This window comes from Pteropus vampyrus, unplaced genomic scaffold, assembly GCF_000151845.1.
Source record: "Pteropus vampyrus isolate Shadow unplaced genomic scaffold, Pvam_2.0 Scaffold225, whole genome shotgun sequence".
Lineage (NCBI taxonomy): Eukaryota > Metazoa > Chordata > Mammalia > Chiroptera > Pteropodidae > Pteropus > Pteropus vampyrus.
This window is the reverse complement of record NW_011889006.1, coordinates 477,835-497,850: the sequence shown is the minus strand read 5'-3', so window position 1 is coordinate 497,850 and position 20,016 is coordinate 477,835. Positions and strand designations below refer to the sequence as shown.

The window sequence follows — 20,016 nt, the reverse complement described above, 5'->3', positions numbered from 1 at the left end:
CCGAGGCTGACGCCTCTGCCCTCAAGAGAACCAAGTGACCGCAGGAATTTGGGGTGGATTGAGGTCAGGGCACAAAGGGCAACAGAAACAGGAAGTGAGGGGCAGAGAGGCTGAAGCGGGGAGTGTCTCTCCCGGACAGGCAATTCCTCCCGCTAGGTTGCTGCACTGGCCGAGACATGGCGTGCAGCCACAAGCCCTTGTTCTCGGGCCCCATCTGTCTGTGGAACTCAAGGCCCTGGGGAGCAATGGCTTCACTTCACGCTCCCACCACTCTGCTTCCCTCTGCTGCCTGGACAGCCACAATTCCCTAAGCAGCCCTTCTCCAATCTGCAACTGGAATGGGGAGTGGGAGGGAAGCGAGTGGAGCTCTCCTGGGAACTGTAGTCTGTGGGAGGCGCCCGAGTAGCCCGGATATTGAGCAGACAGGTTCTCGCAGCCCTCCCCACCTCCCTCCTTTTCTTCCCAGCTATAGAAATCAGCTTCCCTTAGTGATGAGGAATTATTCCCCTTGCAATCACAGCTCTGTCCACCTTTTCCCTTTGGTATGGAAACCCTGCATTTCAGCCTGAGTGACTCAGAATTTAGGGGGCAAGTTTGGGATCTGACTTCACATACCCTTGGGCTCTTAATTTTGTTTCTTCCAGCTTTACAGAGTGTTCCTCCCTGTTTTTGTACTCATCTGCTGCTTGGGAGGTTCCAAAAAAAAAAAGGGGGGGGGAATTACACACACCTTTAATAACTTTTGACATTTCCTCCCCATTTCCAAGGCCGGTTCTATGATTTCTAGGCTTTCTTCTCAATCTTTTTTTTTTTTTTTTACTTCTAGTACACCCCTGATAAAGACACAAACTACAGGTTTCAAAGAAGAAAAAAAGCAAATTTGTTGTTGGTATGAGAGCATGAAAGGAGGTTTCTTCACGTTATCCAACATCTTGTGTAGATGGGAGGTTACGGGCAATAGAAAAGGCAGTAGATGGGGGCGTATGTCTCACTCTGTACAATATAGAAGAATCTGATATAGATACTTTGTATAAAAGACACATGTCCTCATTTGTGTCCTCTTGCTGGCTGACTGGGTTGTGGGGCACTGGGGGACAAAGAAGCTGGCTGGGGTGGTGGTCCAGAACACAGGGGAACTCCATGGTCCCCATCCTCTGGCTGTCCCCTTGTGGGGTCACTTTGGGTCCTTGGTGGGGGCATAGCAGAGCTCCAATGGCCGGGACACCTTCCAGAACTTCTCATTCACCAGCTCCAGGGTCAGCGAGCCATTCAGTGTCTACAGAGGAGATGAGAGAGAGAGGTAGGGGAAGAGAAAATAAAGTTGGAGAAGATGAAAGGAAATGAATGAAAGATGACCAAGGGAAAAAAGAAAAATAATAGAGAGATGAGGCAAAGCAGGGGCACATGAGTGACAGAGAAGGGAGGAGATACAGAGGAAGAAGAGAATAGGTCAGTTAGAAGTCATGATCATGGTTGTATGCGGCCCCAGGCCACCCTCCTGCCCCATACCACTGTCCTCAAAGGCTCACCGTGAAAGCTCCGCCCCCGGGAGCGATGTAGATGGTGTATTGCTTTTCACTGACACCCTCCAGACTGGGCAAGGCAGGCTCTTCAGGGCTGTCACCTCCTCCGGCACCCGCGCCCTCCCCACCACCCCCATCAGGTCCCCCAGCATCAGAGGCGCCCCCTCCAGGCCCTCCTGGCTCCCCCGCCTCTTGCTGCTGCCTCCGCTCCAGGGCAATGCGCAGGGCCAAATACTTGGAGAGATGGTCCACTGTGGCATTCCCAGTTGTCTTCACATATCTGGAGTGGGAAAGACGGCACGTTTAGGGCACAGGAAGCCTCAAATGGAGAAGTAGGGGATTTTCTAAAAGGGCCCATGGTTTAAAGTTTCTTTCTTAGGTTGGGTGAAGCCCCTTTCTATGGAAGTCTAGGTGATCTTTGGTTTCTCAGTGGTTTGGGGAGACACAGGGCTCTCACCTAGTCTGGCAGTATTCTCCCTTCTCCACGAGCAGTGGGTGGGGCCGGAACACAAGCTCAATCTCTCCACCTGGCTCTGGGGGACTAGGGGCCCCAGGAGGGCTTGGAGGACCCAGAGTACCCCCTCCCAGGGTCCCTCCCCGGTCACCAGAGTCTTCAGAACCAGCACCCCCGCCCACCCCACCAGTGCCTCCTCCCCCCGTCCCTACACTGCTCCCCCCTGCCCCTGCTCCACGGGGTCGCTTGGGAGCAGGGCCTGGGGCAGAGTCAGGGGCGGAGTCTGAGCTCACATCCTCTCCATCCCCTTCTCCCTCCCCTGGTTCTCCTTCCCCCCCACTCATCGTGGTGGTCTGATCTGACCCAGGCATCGGCCGCCTCACACGCTGGGCCCTGTAGAAGCAAGTAGTTGAGGTTAGAAAGCATCGAGAATAAGAATAAAAATATTTTAAACTTCAGAGATTTAAGATATCAGGGAAATCGTAATAACGACACCTAATATTTATTAAGCACTAACTGCATGCCAAGTAAACTGCTAAGTGTTTTGCACTGATTGCCTCTCCTATAATACAAGTCTTAAGAGGCAGGTAGTTATATCATCTGTATTTTATGGCTGAGAAAAACTGAAACTTAAAGAGATTAAATAATTTGTTTGAGATCATAGTCCCTCACCTCTTAAAGTGTGGTCCAAGAACCAGGAGCATAGCTTGTAGAAATGCAGAATCTCAGGCCCAACTCCAGACCTACTGAATCAGAATTCGCATTTCTAACAAGACCTTCAGGTAACTTGGATACACATTAAAGACTGAGCAGTGCTGGCCTAACTGATTTAATTTCTGGCAGTGTGAATCTGAAACTTGTACTCAAAATCACTCTATTCTAACTTAGAGAAAGTTAGAATGTGAGCTATTTTCCTAAGAATAACAGTGCCAGTTGCTAACTAAGAAGATGCAATTTACATCCATGATTTCCAGGCATGACAATGAGACTGTAGTCCGCTCTTAGGGTGCTAAGGCTTAGAAGCTGGCAGGGAGCAAAGACAGCACAAGGAGTCTGACCCACAGATCTGTCCCACCAGCCCTGCTGCTGCCTCTCTCTTGACCCCCGAACCTGTGCATGGCCTGCATGCGCAGCCCTTCCTCAATGCTGGAGCTCAGTGCCTGCTGGTTGTGCAGGCGGCTGAGGCGGATGAGAACCCGGTCTTGGTGAGCCTCATATTCCTCCCGGCTAGGATAGATCTTCGAGATCAGGGCATCAAAATTAGGGTCTGGTCGCAAAGATCGCTTTGATACCAGCTTCTTGCGGCAGGTAGGGCACTCCTTGTTCCTGGGGTGGGAGAAAGGAGGCCCTGAGCAGTCAGTTGCCCAAGCAGTCGAGGCCTCAACACTGTACCCTATATCCTATTGTAAATGTGTCCCTCCTGTTACCCGCTCCGCAGGGCTGTGACAATGCAGTCGGAGCAGAATCGGTGGAGGCACTCCTTGGTGGTCATCGTATTCTTCAGCATGTCCAAGCAGATGGGGCACATGAGTTCTGAATGCAGCGACCGAGGGGAAACTGCAATCTCTGTGCCATCCATGATGGCTTCCTGGAGGAAATCAATGAGTAGAAAGGTGGTGGTGGTTTGGGGGAAAATGAATTTTAGAAACAAGTGGTCCATGAAATGGGCGTTTTGAGAAATACAGTGAGATGACAGAATCTGGGTACCCCATGTTTGCTACTTGAAGAGGATGGGAATTCTGAGAGAAGGGGGACTACTGACTTGGACAGAATGGTAAACAAAAATAATTACTGTCCCTTAATTAAGAGCAGCTTTGCAATAGGATCTGAGGTTGGAGCGACACCTGGGGTGGGAGTGACACAGATTTGTGGTTTGGGGAAGACTTATTCAACAGAATTTTGTGGTTTGGGGAAGACTTATTCAACAGAAGTGTATATAGTCTTCTTACTACCTATATTAGAATACCGTAGGGTGCCTGTTAAAACTGGATTTGGGGGTCCTATCCCACTACTGTATTAGAATGTTGGGGGAGAGGAAGGCCAGAAAGTTTCATTTTCAATAAACTTCCAAGGTGAGTCCTTTATGGGCACTTATTTATGACACTGTATTGAGGAACAAGGAAGGCAATTTCTGTGTTTACTGTCTTTCAAAAGAAAATAGTAATATTTGCTTTATATCTCTGGCTGTTTTGAGGATTAAATGAAATAAATGTGAAAGCGCTTTGAAAAGACTAAGATGATTCAAAAGCAGGGCAAAGGGAGTCTGTGAAATCGAGCAGCGTCGGTAGAATGGGGCAAAAAATGGCCAAGAGGCTGTGAGAGGGGATGTTTGGATTGAGGGACTTGGGAAGATGGAATAAGTTGTGAAGGAAGGATCCTGTTACCTGCGGGGTCCGGTGGAGCTCATAGAGACTCAGTTCCCACGTTTTGCTGGCATTCTGGGCATTCGCCGGCGTCGTCATGGTGACCGGGCACAGACCCCAGCCAGGGCTCCAATGCGGAGAAGTGGGCTGGGGAAAGGGGGAAGGGGGAAAGGGAGGGAACGGGTTAGGGGGGCCGCCGTCGCGCAGACCCCGCCCCTCCGGAGCCTCCCCTCCTCCGCCCCAGCGCCGGCGCGACCCCTCACCCGGCTCCCGCCGTCTGCGCTGCACCGCCGCAGCGCCGCACGCTGGGCCCGGGCTCCCGGGCCGAGTTCGCTCGATCTGAAGTCGCTGCTCAGACAGCAGCTCCCGCCGCGGCTGCCGCCATGGCCCCGGCGCTGGGGCCCTACGTCACTTCCGCCTGCCCCTTCACTCCTCTCCTCCCCCGCCAGGGGAGACGTCACCTGCCACTCGCGGCGCGGGTGGGACGCGACGTGGACGGCCAGGTTCCCCCGCCCTCCGGACGCGCCCGCTCCTCGCCAGGAGCCGGCTTCCCTGGAGTCTCGCGCCACGTGGGGACCGTGGGCTCCGCCCCCCTCCCAGCACCGTCGCGCAGCCAACGTTAGCCAGTTCCCTTCCCGTGGCCCCCACCCGGGGCCTCCGCTCCGGGGGGCGGGGCCTGGGATTGCTCGGACCCCGGGAAGGGTCGGGGAGATTGCAAAAGGGCCACCTCCCCCACTCCGCGTCTCCTAGCGGCTCTGGGGAACGACTCCCCATCCCCACACAGAACTTCTCCGTAACCCCAGCCCGGGATTCCGGAGAAAAAAGCTGCCAAGGATCCCTTGCCGCTTCAGTCCTACAGTCCTGTGAACTCAACTAAGTCCCGATGTGACCGGGATTCCCCTTACCACCCTGGGGACTTCCTCCACCCTGCGTTTTGGCTCTCCCTAGACCCTCCGACCCGCTCTCCCCTCGAGGTTTGGGGGCGGCGGCTCGGGACGTCCAGACTCAACTCTCGGCCGGAGCCAGAGACTCGAGAATTGCGTTTGGACAATCAAGAGCCGCGGCCCGGGGCGGGGGAGGGAGGAGCACGGGAGGAACGGGGGAATGGAGACACCACGCGGAAGCAGGGACACACACACAAGATGGGGCCGGTATCGGGGAGGGGGTGTGTGTGTGCGCGCGCGCGCGTGTGTGGGGGGAGGATGGGGGTAACAAGAGGCCAAATGTCTAGTGGGAAGCAGGCAGAGGCCTCCTCCAGGACTTTCCAGTAAAGGAAGGGGATGGGGAGGAAAGAAGAAAAAGGTGCAGATGCAGAGCGATTCCCATTGAGGGCAGAGGATGAGAGGGATTGGGGGTGGCGGGGGGCGGTAGATCGTGATGGGCGTCCTGTCTCATCTAGCCTGAGCTGGGGCTCCCGGACTTGGGTTGCAGCTGCCAGGGGGTGGCCTGTTTCTGGGATAAGGCAGCAGTGGATCCCCTCGCCCCCTCCCTCCAATTCCCCCCTACTTCCCTGTCTTCTCCTTCAGTCCGTGGCCAGTCCTTATGTGGGCTCCAGAGTCGATTAGCACAGACCCCCTCCCCTTTCTCCTCCTCCTACCAGCCCCCTCCTTGTTACTCTCCAGCCCCTTTCATCGGCTGGTCCATTCCCCTAATCCTGGCCCCCTCCCCTAATCCCCCCCATCCGACCCCAGGCCGGCTGCAGCTATTGTAAGGTGGAGAGAAAGGGGAGGGGGGACTCAGAGAAAGGAGAGGGGTGGGGGAGGGCCACCTGTTCCAAGACCCCCTCCCAAGGCCAGACTTGACACTGGGATGAAGCTATGAACAAATCACCCTTGGGGACCATAACGACCCAGGTTATTGGTGGGAGGTGACTGGGGCTGCAAGACTAGTGGAAGGGGATGGGGCAGAGGCCCCTCTCTCCAAAAAGACCCAGAGTGTCACGCATGCAGTGACACACACTCTCTCCTCTCACACCCGGCGGCGGAGGTTGCCCTGGGAGACAAGGCAGTGAAAGGGAACAATCCTTCGGAAAGGGAAAGGAGGGGGAGGTGGGGAAGGGTCTGAGGGCCTGGACGCAAGAACTGGAGGTGGCAGGAAAGAGGATTTGGACTTTATTAGGGTCACAAGCACCCCAGCCTCCCATATTCAGCATTCCTGAGCCAAACACTGCCACCCCTTTTGTAGCCTGGGAACTCAGAGTCCTCATCAGCAGGAGGCCAGGAAGAGTGGTGGGGGAGTGAGCAGAGTCCAGGGTCCTTGAGGCAGTTACAAGAAAAGACCTCCTAGGAGGGGCAGAAACATTTGGACAGATGTATAGGTGGAGACAAATGGGCTGGGGGGTACCTGCCCTCTTCTGTCCCTGGCCTTTGGGAACTTCTGCCCTTCCCTCAGTGGCTCCAGACTCCCTCCGTTTTCTTATATCATCTGGGTTCCACTTCTCTGCCCTCTCCCCACGATGGCCTCATACCAGTGACTTCTACTGAGGCCCCTGTGATGTATCCACTGTCATCAGATGCCAAGAATGCAACCACATCTGCCACATCTATGGGAATAATGAGGAGAGAGCAGAATGCTATTCACTCCCATAGACCCAAAGGAATCATCATCTCTGAGAAACACCCCCTCCCCCCAGAACACACATCAACCACCAATTCTGGTGAGACTCTCTCAGATACCACAAACTTTGGGATCTGTTCATTCAGGGCCCTCTTCCCCACACAATGCTCACCCTCAGGGTCCCCGAAACGTCCCATCGGAATCGCTCTAAACACCTGTAAGGAAATACTCATATATAGCTTAAAGTTCCTTTTATGGATTTTTTTTTTTTTTTTTGTAGACTGAGTCTGTCTTTTTCTTGTCTTCATTCCTTGTGCACTTATTGAATACCTATTTGCCAGGCACTGTGCCCAGCATGCTCTAGTCCAGAGAGGCTGGGTCTCTGAAAAATTCTGCTCTTTGCCCTCTACCCATGACCTCCTACCTTGTCCAGAATTTTCTGTGGCACTTTCTGTGTCATAGGTGTTGTAATGTACCCTGGGAGGACAGAGTTACAGCGGATCCCATGTCTGTGGAAGGGAGAGTGGCTGCTGACTCTGGAGAGGGCTGAACACTGACCCCTCACTCAGAGCTCCAACATGCCTCAGCAAAGACCCCTGCATTCCCAGGTGTCTGACCAACCGTCCAAGCTCCAGGGCTACAGTCTGGGTCAGCCCAATCACTCCAGCCTTGGATGCTGCATAGTTTGCCTGTCCCATGTTCCCCACCTATAGGTGAATCAGAGATTTGGAATGAATCAGGAGTCCCAAGGAAGGCTCTCCTCTCTATACCCTGACCTCAACCTAACACAACCTGACCTTGCCTACGATGCTACTGATGTTGACGATGGAGCCATGACAACCACTGGACACCAGGGCTTGGGCTGCAGCTTGAGTGACTAGAAAGACGCCCTGGTGAATAGAGAGTAACAAGGAAGAAAGGATCAGCAGGAGTGACAGTCCTCTTCCAACTCCCTTTCCAGGTTAGAGGGAGGGGCCATAAATCACACAGGTTCATAGATCACCACCTTGAGGTTGACAGATATGACTCTGTCCCAGTCATCCTCGGACATATGGAGCAGAAACTCATCCCTGGTAACTCCCGCACAGGACACAATGACAGAAGGCGGGCGAGAAAAGCAGGCCTATGGAAGAGGGAGGTTACACACCAAAAACCCATGTAAAAAGCCAGGAGCGGTCGAGGCAATATGAGCGCTTTAAGGCGGGCGAGGTCACTCGCATTCACCTGCACTTGTTCCAGCAAGCGCCTGGCAGCCCCGGCCTCAGACACGTCAGCCTGGAAGGCAGCGTGGGCCCCACAGGACGCCCCCTTCTCGCTTCCTGGCCTGCCCAACAGCCGCACTGTCTCGTGTACCGCTGCCCCATCCAGGTCGCAAACGGCCACGGTGGCCCCCTCTCGGGCCAAGCGCACACTGACTGCTCGGCCGATGCCGCTACCCGCACCTGCGGTGGGAGAGAACACGTGGGGGTGGGGAGAAGAGTGGGCAGGGCGCTAATCAAATTCAGACCAGGGCCAGAGATCACAGCGGCTGCAGAGTCCGAGGGCACCCCAACCCGCCCTGGGAGAGGACCCCCTCAACCTGTGACAAGGGCCAGTGCGGAGCGGAACCGGAGCTGGGTCGCCATGGCTGTCTGCGGGTGGGTAGGGCTCTGCACGGAGCCAATCCCCGCGCAGAGAAGGCGTGGCGGGAGCAAAGCCAGGCCAATCGTAGCCCTGCCAGTGTTAGGCCATCTGCGGCCATCAGCGTGGTAGGGAGGAGGGGGAGCCTCCTACCGCGAGGGCGTGACCAAACTCTAAAGCTTGAGGGCTTGGGTAATTGGGAGTAGAGTGTCCCCATTACTCCAAAAAAAGACAAAGAATGCCTCCAGGGCGGAAGATCCGAGCACTTTATTTCCGGTCACCACCCCAACCCCCCTCGATTAAAAGAACGATATAAAAAAACAAAAAAAAATCAGGCCATGAGATTAGCAACTAACATCCCCCCTCAAAATTATGACACACGATTGATGTTTAATTGACGTTTATCCCCAACTACTCCTGCTGCCCTCTGTCCACGACTCTGGTCTTCCCTGAAGCCTCCACCAACAGGTGGAAGGGAAGGAGGAAGACTTTGGGGAAGCTTGTGTGTGGCAGCTTGGTCCTCTGGGAACAGGTGGGGTAGGGGACACAGGGTAGGCTACCATCACTGGTCTCTTCCATTTAGCCCCCCAAACCCAACAAGGTGGTCAGCACATCTTGACAGCCCCCATACCAAAGTCACCACTTTCCTAGCCAGGGCCCCCAACTTCTACAGACCCATTCTAGAGTACTTAAGAGGGTAGAGGTTTGAGGCTAGGGTGGGGGCAGTTTATCCGTTTATCCCACCTCTCACTCAAGGTGGGCAATCAGCACCATCATGACAACTCCCCCTAGCAGCCCTAGCACCTCCAGAAGTGATTGCAGTGGTGATGCCTCCCTCAATAGCTCAGGTAACACAGACACCGTTGCTACGTAGATAAAACCACCTGCTGTGAATGGCAGAATCCAACCAGGACCTGTACCACCTGCAATTTCACTACCCACTGCTCCTCCTTCAGTTAGGAGGGCACAGGCTGTGCCTGCCAGTGCCCCTATTGCCGTCAGTAGTTGCAGACGCATTGCCTAGTGGGGAGAAAAGACAGAGGCACTCGTCAACATCTAAAGATTTTCAGTAATTTAGACATAACTGGTGGGATCTAGAATAGATACTTTCTGAAAAATCTTAGATATCAAAGTGGTCCTTTCCACAGACCATCAGATTCAGGGTGGGGAGCATGGTATGAAAAACTCCCTGTATTTCAAGAAATACTGTGCTACAGGACAATGAAACAGAACTTCCCCATTTCTAGAAAACTTATTGTCAATAACAGTATGACCTGTTTGGAACTAAGGAGACAATCTTGGGTTTGAGGTGGGTAAGCAAAGGATAAAGGGTTGGAGAAAGCTGTGATTGATGCACAACATTACCAACCTGCTTTTTGCTGCAGCCAGACTGGACTAAGATGGCAAAGTCTCCGACTTCATGGGGCACTTCATGTAGTAGGACAGTCATTGTAGTCAGGATTCCCAATCCCCAACCCCCTCGAAATGAAGCACCAATGGCCAAACCATCTGTGAAGTTGTGTGCCAGGTCAGCAGCCAGATTCAGGTACCCTGATACACGCAGGTCTTGTACGGGAAGGAAGGAAAACAAAACAGTTAAAGGCTCCATCATTGCCATCATCACATCTCCCCCAAGAGACCACTTCACAACCAGCCCCTCAGTGTTTTCCAGACACCTGTCATTACCCACAGCACAGAGTCTGTGTGATTTAGATGGTGCCCCTTGCTCAAGTTTACTACCAACCTTGGCTCTCACCTGAACCTGTTTTTAGCTCTTCAGAATTCTGAGGTCTCCCTGGCCCATCTTTGGGCCCTGTGCTTCCTCCTCCCCGCTTCCTCAACCTCCCTGCCTCCTTTTCTTCTTCTTCTGAACTCTGCTTCTCCTTTGAAGAACGCTCTGAGAGAAAAAAAAAAAAGGAATTGGTAAGAATAGAGAACAGAAATCTCCTGATATGTCCTTAAAAAACAAGTCCTTTCCCACCTAAGAGCCATAAGATGAGAGAATTCTGAGGCAAGCAAGGTGGCTTTGAGGAAAGTTGTTCCTGGGCTCACCCTGTCTTCCATGTCCATGACTTCCGTGTGTGTGACCATGAGCATGTCCATGTCCATGACTGTGCCCATGTCCTCCTTTCACATGTCTCACAAACTTCTCCACCACAAGAAAGGCAACAATTCCACTGAGGACCCATAGGCCCACAGAGAGAATGGGGCCCTGGCCTGGGAATGAAGGCATTGAGACATTAAAGGAAACATGGATTCCAGACTCCTCCTCCTCAAGTGCATGAAGAGAAGAATTGGAAGGGATAGACCTTCCCCAGCACCCAAAACCCTGTCTCTGTCCACCCCTTCCTCACTGTTGTGAGAGTGTCCATGTCCGGACTGCTCTTGAGGGTGATGAGAATGAGGTTCTGGAACAAAGGAGAGAAAAGTCCAGATGAGATACTACTCCACCCATGGGGAACATCTGAATAAACACTGGAAGGTGATGGAATACAAAGAAGAAAAAACTCTTTTGCCCAAACAATAAAACATACTAAGATTTGAGATAGAGACCTAAAGTTAATTACCCAAAGCGTGAGGAATCAGGTGCAGGAAGGCATCTCCCAGGAGCCCACCAGAAGCAAAACTGAGCAAGATCTGGAGCAGAGACCGGTGCCGGGGGGAGTTTGACTCAACGGGGATAAGGAAGAGGACGAAAAATGGAGCTGCAGAGATCAGCACTGTGGCCCCCAGTGCCTGGGGAAGGAGAGTCAGGGATCAAGTGGTGCTGAGTTCCCCAACAATTCAGAACCAGCCCCTCTCTCCCCCATGCCCTGTGTACTCACATAGGCCCAGAGAGTGACAGTGTCTAGGTCCTGCTTGATGGCTGGAGCCCGAGACTCCCTATAGCCTCCATGACTGTGCTCATGGTCATGTCCATGTTCTCTGTGGTAGAGGCTCTCATGGGAGTGACCATGGCTATGATCATGGTGCAAATCCTCATGTGAATGTCCGTGGTCGTGACCGTGAGCATGCCCATGCCAGATGCTCTCGTGAGTGTGGCCATGACCGTGGGCATGGCTGTGTCCATGGTGAAAATCCTCATGTGAGTGGCTGTGGCCATGGAAGTCCTCGTGCAGGTCCTCGTGCAGGTCGCCATGACCCCCGTGTGCGGCCACTAGCAGCCCCAAGGCCGCCCAGGTCAGCAGTCCCACGGCCACCCAGTGGGGGACCCCCAGGCCTCTGGCCATCACGCTGACCAGAGGGACAGAGACAGTGACTCCACTTGACCCTCAATTCTATACCTATGCGAGGCCTGCTTTACTCCGCTCGTTCTCTCTGTCCACTTCTATGGGCCGCTCCCCCATTCCTTTCTGCCCCCACCCGCACTGTTCCCAAGACTCGTTCTTTTTTCCCCCGGAACCCCTCCCAGATGTGGGGCCCCCAGGGCACCGCTCTAGGCTTTGAGCATCCACTTCACGGACTCTCTGGGCCCTCGTCTCTATGCCCCACTAGGTGGGGGAAAAGGCCTGGAAAGGACGGTAGGGAAAAGTAGGGAATTCTCACCGTCTCCGGGATCCTTTCCTTTCCCGGTTTGCTCGGACGTGGCAGTCCCGCCTCTTGATCCCCCGAGGACAGGAAGTTCCGTCCTACCCCCGTTCCAATACCTTTACCAATATGGCAGCACTCCGGTAGCGGCGAAGCCTCCCTGCCCTTCCGGTAGCGGCGAAGCCTCCCTGCCCTTCCGCGCATGTGCAGGTGTGGAGGTTATTCGAGGGGAAACTGGGCGAGGCCGGCTACCAGGCCGGAGGAGACCGCCTCCTCTGTTTCCACCTAGACGAGGGGGCGGGAACTAGCGCGGTAACTTCCCGTCTATACCAAGATGGCTGCCACAACGGCGCTGTCATTTTGGTACAGAGCAGAGCGAAGCGCTTAATTCGACCCGGTTCAGGCCAGAGTTTTTCTCTGGAGCTTCCTCGTGCTTAGCTAGTCCTCAGTCCTTGGGAATCTCTGGTATCTCTTCGGCATCCCTACACACAGCTAGGAATCATGTCCTGGGCTGCTCGCCCGCCCTTCCTCCCCCAGCGGCATGCCGCAGGGCAGTGTGGGCCGGTGGGGGTGCGAAAAGAAATGCATTGTGGGGTCGCGTCCCGGTGGCGGCGGCGACGGCCCTGGCTGGATCCCGCAGCAACGGCGGCGGCGGCGGCAGCCGGAGAACAACAAACCCCGGAGCCGGAGCCAGGGGAGGCTGGACGGGACGGGATGGGAGACAGCGGGCGGGGTGAGTGTCCTGGCGGACGAGCCGGCGAGCCAGAGACCGCTTATGTGCAACCCCTCCCCCCTCCTTTGGCGCTCTTTCCCTGGCGCTCCCGCCCCCTTGTTTGTAAACACGCGTCCCCTCCCTCCCGAGGGCCTTAGCGCCCTCCTCCCGCGGCGGGGCGGGGAGGGAGGGGAAGCTTCCGCCCTCTTAGTCTAGGCTGCTTGAGGTCCTGCGCACCGGAGCTCCCGGGTGTGAGACACGAGTCCTCGAGTTTGAGGATTCTGACTTGTGGAAACAGGCCCTGCGTCATAAGAGGGGTCTCTTCTGTTTCTTTTCTCTGCACGCTCCGGGCACAAGCTGGGAATGGAGAGTCCACCCCACGTGTTGCCCCACCCACACGAGACTGGCTTGGGCGTATGGCTTGGGGTGATCAAATACAATGCTTGAAATTTTTCTGCACCTGAACTATTCTCCTTTGTCACCCGCCTCCTGTCACTACGATTGGGAGTTAAACTGTTGCGCGACAGACAGCCCAGTGTATGGGCTTGGGGATGGGGGTGGGTGTGGTGAGTGTAGTGGGTGTGTTGGGGTGCAATGGAGGATTAGAGAAAGTCTTCAGTTGGACAATCGAGGACTCATTTTTTCTTTTTGTCTCTCCTGTCTGTGTGTGTCTGTACCTCTGTGTACCCTTCCCTTAGATTCCGGAAGCCCAGACAGTTCCTCCCCAAATCCCCTTCCCCAGGGTGCTCCTCCCCATTCTCCTGGGCCACCCCTACCCCCTTCAGCAGCCCCATCCCTTGGAGGCTCTGGGGCGCCACCCCCACCCCCAATGCCACCACCCCCACTGAGCTCCCCCTTCCCAGTTATCAGCTCTTCCATGGGGTCCCCTGGTCTGCCCCCTCCAGCTCCCCCAGGATTCTCCGGGCCTGTCAGCAGTCCCCAGGTGAGAGGTTGTGACCCACTTACTGCCTCTCCACTTGCATTTCCTTGTTTTTCTTGTGACCCCAGATCTTTGTGTGAACTTCCCCATGGCCCACTGACCTTCTAGACCTCTAATCCTGGCAGGCCTGTGGTCCTTGTGAGACCCCCTTGCCCTTCCTGAAATCTCTTCTTTCAGTGCATGCTTCCTCCTCAGCCCTATGAAAGGACCCTGATATTCCTGATGTCCTTTTCATCTATCAGTGATTTTCTGCCCTTTTGGTCCCATCTGCCCTTCTGAGATACATGCTTTTTAGGGTTACTGTGTTGCACAGTTTCAGGGAAACTGTATGTCTAATCTCTGGGTTGTGCTCCAGGGCTGGCCCTTCATATAGACTGCAGTATAATAATGCCCTCTGGGATGTGCAGTGCACGGCTCTGCCTAGATGTCAGAGCATGATTTCCATCACCTCTGAGAGATTCTCTTCCCAATGATTCTCCCCATGACTTCCCTATTTCCCCTATCCCAGATTAACTCAACAGTGTCGCTCCCTGGGGGTGGGTCTGGCCCCCCTGAAGATGTGAAGCCACCAGTCTTAGGGGTCCGGGGCCTGCACTGTCCACCCCCTCCAGGTGGCCCTGGGGCTGGCAAACGGCTATGTGCAATCTGCGGGGACCGAAGCTCAGGTATGGGGCTCGAGACCAGCAGAGAGGAAGAGAGAGTCTGCCATTTACCATGCCCTGTGGGATTCCCAGCGGCTCATGGGGTTGTGTTGGAGCAAGTGAACTAAGGGAGGCTGGGTGAGAGCTAAAGAACCTGATGCTCAGATATGGGATGGGGGTTGGTCAGAGGGAAGAGTGGGATTGGATCATCTCTTATGTCCTGGTTCCCAGGCTCTGTATTTGGCAGAGTGGACTTAAACTTTTAAGTTTGCTAGAGGGCGATTGACAGGAGACAATGGTGAGAGGTTTCCATGCAGCCTCTCCTTCTATTGCTCTCCTGTAGGCAAACACTATGGAGTTTACAGTTGTGAGGGCTGCAAAGGCTTTTTCAAGCGCACCATTCGTAAGGACCTGACCTACTCATGCCGGGACAACAAAGACTGCACGGTGGATAAGCGTCAGCGGAACCGCTGTCAGTACTGCCGCTATCAGAAGTGCCTGGCTACTGGTATGAAGAGGGAAGGTAAGGGCCTGCCCCACCCTCTTCCCCCCAGGCTTCCCAGTCTACTCTATGGGAGAGGAGGGAGGACAAAGGGTAAACTGCAGGAAACCACAGATATACCTCTCAGGAGAGCTGAACCGCTCTCTCTCTCCTCCAGAGGGTAACGTTTGATTTCTCTCCCCTATCTTTATCTCTGGTACCCTGATCTGGTCCCTCGGGTTTCCTTCGTAATAGTTCTGCCTCTGTGGCCTGCATCTGTGATCCCTGCCTAGTCTAGGATAACTTTTCTGACCCATGTCAGGCTTGTCTATGTCCTTTCTCTAACCTGAATAGTTCCTCCTCTCTGACCCAGTACTCCCTCTCTGGTTTCTCCTCCAAACTCTGGGATTCTTCTCCTATAAACTATAGACTTTACTGAAAACCTCAGGGCTGCCTTCCCTCTTTTTTATTTCTGTCTTATTTTCTTTAGTCTGATCCTGGAATTCTGAGAGAATATCTTGATGAAATCTCTCATTTTAGAGAAGATGAGCCTGAGGCCTAGTTTTCCCAGGGTCATGCAATGAAATAGTAGCAAGGCTGGGATCAGAACTTGCATCTCTGAAGACCCAGGCCAGTGCCCATTATACTGTCTCCTTAAGTCAGAAGAGCACAAGATTTGCAGTTAGGCATACTTCGTTTCAGTTGTATGACTTACCATGTATTATGTGAACTTGGGCAAGCTATTTAGCTTCTCCAAGCCCCAGATTCTTTATTTTTAAAAATGAAAATAAGAGCATCACAGGGTTGTTTGAGTGAACATTACAATGTGCTTGGCACATTTCTTAGTGTGTAGTAGACTCCCAATTAAATGTTAGTTTTCTCCTTAATTCTTTTACTCTCCTCTTTATTGGCTTACGTTTGTGTCCTATTGTAATTCTTGCTTCCAGAATGTCCCCAGTCCACCACCATTATTTTTAGTGACTTCCTTAATTCCTATAAACATTTCTTAAGGGCCATGATCCTGATACATCCTAAAGATATTTCGGAACCTCCTCATGGGCTGGCTGCTGACTTTCCACTTTTTCTCCTCCAGCGGTACAGGAGGAGCGTCAGCGGGGGAAAGACAAGGATGGGGATGGGGAGGGGGCCGGGGGAGCCCCCGAGGAGATGCCTGTGGACAGGATCCTGGAGGCAGAGCTTGCTGTGGAGCAGAAGAGTGACCAGGGCGTTGAGGGTCCTGGGGGAACCGGGGGTAGCGGCAGCAGCGTGAGTGATGGGGTCAATCTGCTCTCCTTCCTGATGGGGGTTTGGGGGTGGAAGCCTAGGTCTATTCTGTCTCCCCCTCCTTTCCCTTCCCCTCACAACCTTCCTATCACTCTGGGACTGGAAGTGCTGCCAAACAAGGCCTCTCAAACATCTGAGGTGGGTGTGATAGTTTTCTCTGTCCCCATCCCCAAAACAACGCACTGGTTGGCAGAACCACAGGCAGGTCCCAATTAAATGTTTTCAGAAATGCCAGAAGAAAAGCTTGATTTACAGGAATTGGTTCAGATGGGGTTTGAAGAGAGACTGTAGTAGGAGGGGGTGCCAAAAGCTTCTTACAAATGGCGGGGGGGCTCCCAGTGTACCTACAAACCTCCCATAACTCTTATCTCCCGTCCCCTGCAGCCAAATGACCCTGTGACTAACATCTGTCAGGCAGCTGACAAACAGCTATTCACACTTGTTGAGTGGGCGAAGAGGATCCCACACTTTTCTTCCTTGCCTCTGGATGACCAGGTCATATTGCTACGGGCAGGTCAGTGATCTTGGATCCCTTTGACCTCTTGAAATTTGATTCCTCTTTGACCTGACCTCAGTGACCCCAGTGCACACTTGCATACTCAAGGAGCCAAGCTCATTGACCTTGCCACTTTTCTTTCCCTGGTGTGCTTTGAATCCCATGACCTTGTCTCTGGCACCTAACCCTTGCTGCTTCCCACCCAGGCTGGAATGAGCTCCTCATTGCCTCCTTCTCCCACCGATCCATTGATGTACGAGATGGCATCCTCCTTGCCACAGGTCTTCACGTGCACCGCAACTCAGCTCATTCTGCAGGCGTGGGAGCCATCTTTGATCGGTCAGTGGCCCTCCACTGGGCTGGCCTATAGGTAGAGGGGGTGGGACTATAGACTGGTCCGTGTCCAAGGCTGGCTGAGCTGTGACCTTTGAGTGACCTGCAGGTCCCTCTCCAGGGTGCTGACAGAGCTAGTGTCCAAAATGCGTGACATGAGGATGGACAAGACAGAGCTTGGCTGCCTGAGGGCAATCATTCTGTTCAATCCAGGTAAGAGGAGGTTACCCCATCTCTCAAGACCAAGGCAACCTTAGAGCCTCCTCTTCTTTGGAGCCTCCTAAGTTACCCAGCTATTCCTTTTAGTAAGACCCGCAGCTGGGAAATCTCCCACTTGACCTAGAACACACATCCAGTGATACATTCCCCTTTTGATCCCATCCCACAAACCCAACATGCCCTGCTGTCCTTGCTAGGCATCTGGAAAAGGGCAAGTAGATGGGGCCCAAAAAAGACATCATGTGGGCCACATCTCCCTGCTTGTTCTTTTTTGATTTGCTTTCCTTTTCCTGCTATTCTAGATGCCAAGGGTCTTTCCAATCCCAGTGAGGTAGAGGTCCTTCGGGAGAAAGTGTATGCATCACTGGAAACCTATTGCAAACAGAAGTACCCTGAGCAGCAGGGACGGTGAGAAAGCTGTGGGGCTGAGGAGTCATGGGGACCGAGGCTCCTCTGGGTGGAGGCGGGGGGCACAGAGGTGTATGTGTTCAGGGCCTATATGTGGTTCTAGTTTTCATCCCACTTCTCCTTCCCCCACCTCAGGTTTGCCAAGCTGCTGCTACGTCTTCCTGCCCTCAGGTCCATTGGCCTTAAATGTCTAGAGCATCTGTTTTTCTTCAAGCTCATTGGTGACACCCCCATTGACACCTTCCTCATGGAGATGCTCGAGGCACCCCACCAGCTGGCCTGAGCCCAGACCCAGATGTGGCGCTTCTCACACTTGAGGAATGCATATCCAGGAGGGACTCCATGCCTTGGGGCAGGGTTGGGAGGGGCCTTGTTTTTAAGAGTCTTGGTGGGGTGAGGACTATAGGGCAGAGCTGAGACCTCCAGTGGGGTCCATCAACCCTCCAAGGGGTTTGCTTGATATCCCAAGTCAGAGGGGATCTCAGATCCTTGTGAGGGCTGGACCTCTCCCTTCAGTGGCCTCTAGTCTCTGAATTTGTCTGTGTCTGCCATGATACAGGGTAAGTTCTTGCCCACTGCCTGGACTGATCTTCCCCAACACAGCACTGGCCGTTGCTCCCAGAACCTTGCTTCCTTCTCATCTTGCCTCACTTAGCTCCCCGTCTAAAGAGCGGATATGAGAACTCCCCCAGAGATAGATATTGGGGGGCAGGCCCCCTGAACTGACGGACATGGGGATAGGGCTTTCGCAGACTTTCCTCAAACCAAGCTTGGCAGATGGGGCTACTCTGGAAGACGGAGGGGACCCTGTAACTGCCTCCTGTCCAGAGTCCCCTCTTATACTTCACCTTCTGCAGTCAGACTAAAAAATAAGGTGGTGATGGTTAAGAGGTGGCTGGAACTGTAGGAACCCATCTGCTATTTTTAATTTTCTCTGAAGATTGAGACCTGCAGTTAGACTCAAAGAAGTACTGTACTTTCCCAGGTTGACTAAGAAATGCCAGTGGTGGAGGTGGTGTTTGGGAAAGGCAGAGCCCCAAGATGGTCTGTCCCTGGAGCTTTTCAAGCACTGGCCTTCTCAACCTCCTCCTGCCATCCCTTCCTGTCTATCTTGGGGAAGGGGCCTGGGCTGTGATGGCAGGGCCTTTTCAGGGGATGGTTTGTTGAATAGTCCTCAGGCCGTTCCCTTCACAGCTCTCCCCCAGCCTTGAGTGCACACAGTGTAGGCTGGGGACACAGGACCCTGGCCTGAGAATTGAGGGGGAAAGGGCCATCCCACAGAGATGGGGTGCTGGGGCTGCATGATTTTTGCCTTGCAGCTCGCTCTGGGGTTTCTTTCCCCTCTTTTACTTGCGTATAAAATTGCTTTCAAATTAAAATCTCTTTTCTGGACTGAGGTGACTCTGTTGAAGGGTGGACAGCGCTGCATCGGGCTGGGTGTGGGGGGGTGGTATCCGGTAGGGACGCGCGCTCCCTTGACGCCACCACCGCCGCTAAGGTTCCCTGGAGCCTGAGGGGCGGGCACAGGGTGGGGGACACAAGGCGCGCTTTGTCGGGGAGGGGGGAAGGGGGTGTGCCAGGCTAGGGGCGGGGCCCACGGGAGGAGGAAGGGGGGCTGTTGATTCTCAAAGGCGCCTTGTTCGCTTGCGCCCTCCTAGCGCCAGCGGGCGGCGGCGCCTCGTCTTGCTCCTGTCTCCAAGACAGGAGCCGCGCGCAGACCCGGCACTGTGCCCGTTCGTGGGACTTGCTGGGCGCCGCAGACTTCTCAGGCGTTGCCCACCTGGAGGCGGCCTCGTCCTTGAGTGACCTCGTTTCCCCAGACATCTAACTAGCATTGACTAGTCCCTTTTCACCTGGGTTCCCGGACTCCCTTACCTCGTCTCTCCGCACCCCTCCCATTTCATCTCCTGGGACCTGATTAACCTGTTGGTCTGTCTGTCCAGTCTCTGTCCTCAACTCTGGCTGCCTCTGCCTCTCCTCTATCCCCCTCCCCGCCCCCGCCCCTTTCAGGCCATGGAGTTGCAGGTCTCTCAAGCTGCTATCTATAGCCTAGTCTATAAATACCCCGGGCCCGGGGCTGCTCTGTAATTACATAGGGCGGGGCGGGGGAAGTAATTATGGAGACCTGGTGGGGGGCGGGTAGCGACCCCCCAGCCCCGCCTGTCTCCACTGTACCCTAAATCCCGCCCAGGACTCTGCTGAAAGGGGGCTCTGGGCCCCCAAGAGGGAGGGAACTTGACGGGGAGACTATGATTGGACGTCTGGGTCCTAGAAAAAGAATAGCCTGGAGAAGAGATATTGGGGTTCCCGGAAGTAATTTTAGGGTATGGGCCCTTGAGTCCCTGCAAGGAGCAGGGGACAGCAGTCGGAGTGTCAGCGAGGGGAGGGTACTCATTCCCCACCCCAACCCCCAGGTGGAGACAGAGGGTGGGGTTTCTCGGTGGCTGTGGGCGGGCGG

At 54.2% G+C, this 20,016-nt stretch overlaps 4 protein-coding genes across 11 annotated transcripts; 1 reads left to right on the top strand and 3 right to left on the bottom strand.

The window, feature by feature from the left end:
- Positions 1 to 775: 775 nt before the first annotated feature.
- Positions 776 to 5,054, bottom strand: RING1 (ring finger protein 1). Its single transcript, XM_011373441.2, has 7 exons — positions 4,604 to 5,054; positions 4,362 to 4,487; positions 3,405 to 3,565; positions 3,088 to 3,303; positions 1,981 to 2,370; positions 1,530 to 1,803; positions 776 to 1,276 (listed from the first exon to the last, which is right to left on the bottom strand). The coding sequence occupies exons 2-7, from the start codon at positions 4,437 to 4,439 to the stop codon at positions 1,175 to 1,177; spliced, it is 1,221 nt and encodes a 406-aa protein (XP_011371743.1). The 5' UTR covers positions 4,440 to 4,487; positions 4,604 to 5,054; the 3' UTR covers positions 776 to 1,174.
- A 1,380-nt stretch (positions 5,055 to 6,434) lies between these two features.
- Positions 6,435 to 8,664, bottom strand: HSD17B8 (hydroxysteroid 17-beta dehydrogenase 8). Its single transcript, XM_011373440.2, has 9 exons — positions 8,476 to 8,664; positions 8,121 to 8,338; positions 7,903 to 8,019; positions 7,694 to 7,786; positions 7,518 to 7,603; positions 7,321 to 7,405; positions 7,069 to 7,111; positions 6,808 to 6,882; positions 6,435 to 6,622 (listed from the first exon to the last, which is right to left on the bottom strand). The coding sequence occupies exons 1-9, from the start codon at positions 8,519 to 8,521 to the stop codon at positions 6,606 to 6,608; spliced, it is 780 nt and encodes a 259-aa protein (XP_011371742.1). The 5' UTR covers positions 8,522 to 8,664; the 3' UTR covers positions 6,435 to 6,605.
- A 103-nt stretch (positions 8,665 to 8,767) lies between these two features.
- On the bottom strand, positions 8,768 to 12,200 carry SLC39A7 (solute carrier family 39 member 7). Of its 2 annotated transcripts, none has more exons than XM_023538478.1 (8): positions 12,063 to 12,200; positions 11,342 to 11,750; positions 11,084 to 11,252; positions 10,871 to 10,924; positions 10,569 to 10,733; positions 10,261 to 10,413; positions 9,886 to 10,082; positions 8,768 to 9,536 (listed from the first exon to the last, which is right to left on the bottom strand). In XM_023538478.1, exons 2-8 carry the CDS (start codon positions 11,744 to 11,746, stop codon positions 9,264 to 9,266), a joined length of 1,416 nt encoding a protein of 471 aa, XP_023394246.1. In that variant the 5' UTR covers positions 11,747 to 11,750; positions 12,063 to 12,200; the 3' UTR covers positions 8,768 to 9,263. The 2 variants fall into 2 exon arrangements, with proteins under 2 accessions (XP_023394246.1, XP_011371740.1); XM_011373438.2 differs by having other exon boundaries at positions 10,273 to 10,413.
- A 28-nt stretch (positions 12,201 to 12,228) lies between these two features.
- RXRB (retinoid X receptor beta) lies at positions 12,229 to 18,950 on the top strand. 7 transcript variants are annotated; one of them, XM_011373435.2, is made up of 10 exons: positions 12,229 to 12,777; positions 13,455 to 13,699; positions 14,205 to 14,361; positions 14,681 to 14,860; positions 15,912 to 16,084; positions 16,487 to 16,616; positions 16,805 to 16,937; positions 17,053 to 17,144; positions 17,453 to 17,558; positions 17,694 to 18,950. In XM_011373435.2, the coding sequence occupies exons 1-10, from the start codon at positions 12,546 to 12,548 to the stop codon at positions 17,839 to 17,841; spliced, it is 1,596 nt and encodes a 531-aa protein (XP_011371737.1). In that variant the 5' UTR covers positions 12,229 to 12,545; the 3' UTR covers positions 17,842 to 18,950. The 7 variants fall into 7 exon arrangements, with proteins under 7 accessions (XP_011371737.1, XP_011371736.1, XP_011371739.1 ...); XM_011373434.2 differs by having other exon boundaries at positions 17,041 to 17,144; XM_023538476.1 differs by lacking the exon at positions 12,229 to 12,777 and adding an exon at positions 13,055 to 13,073 and having other exon boundaries at positions 17,041 to 17,144.
- Positions 18,951 to 20,016: the final 1,066 nt, after the last annotated feature.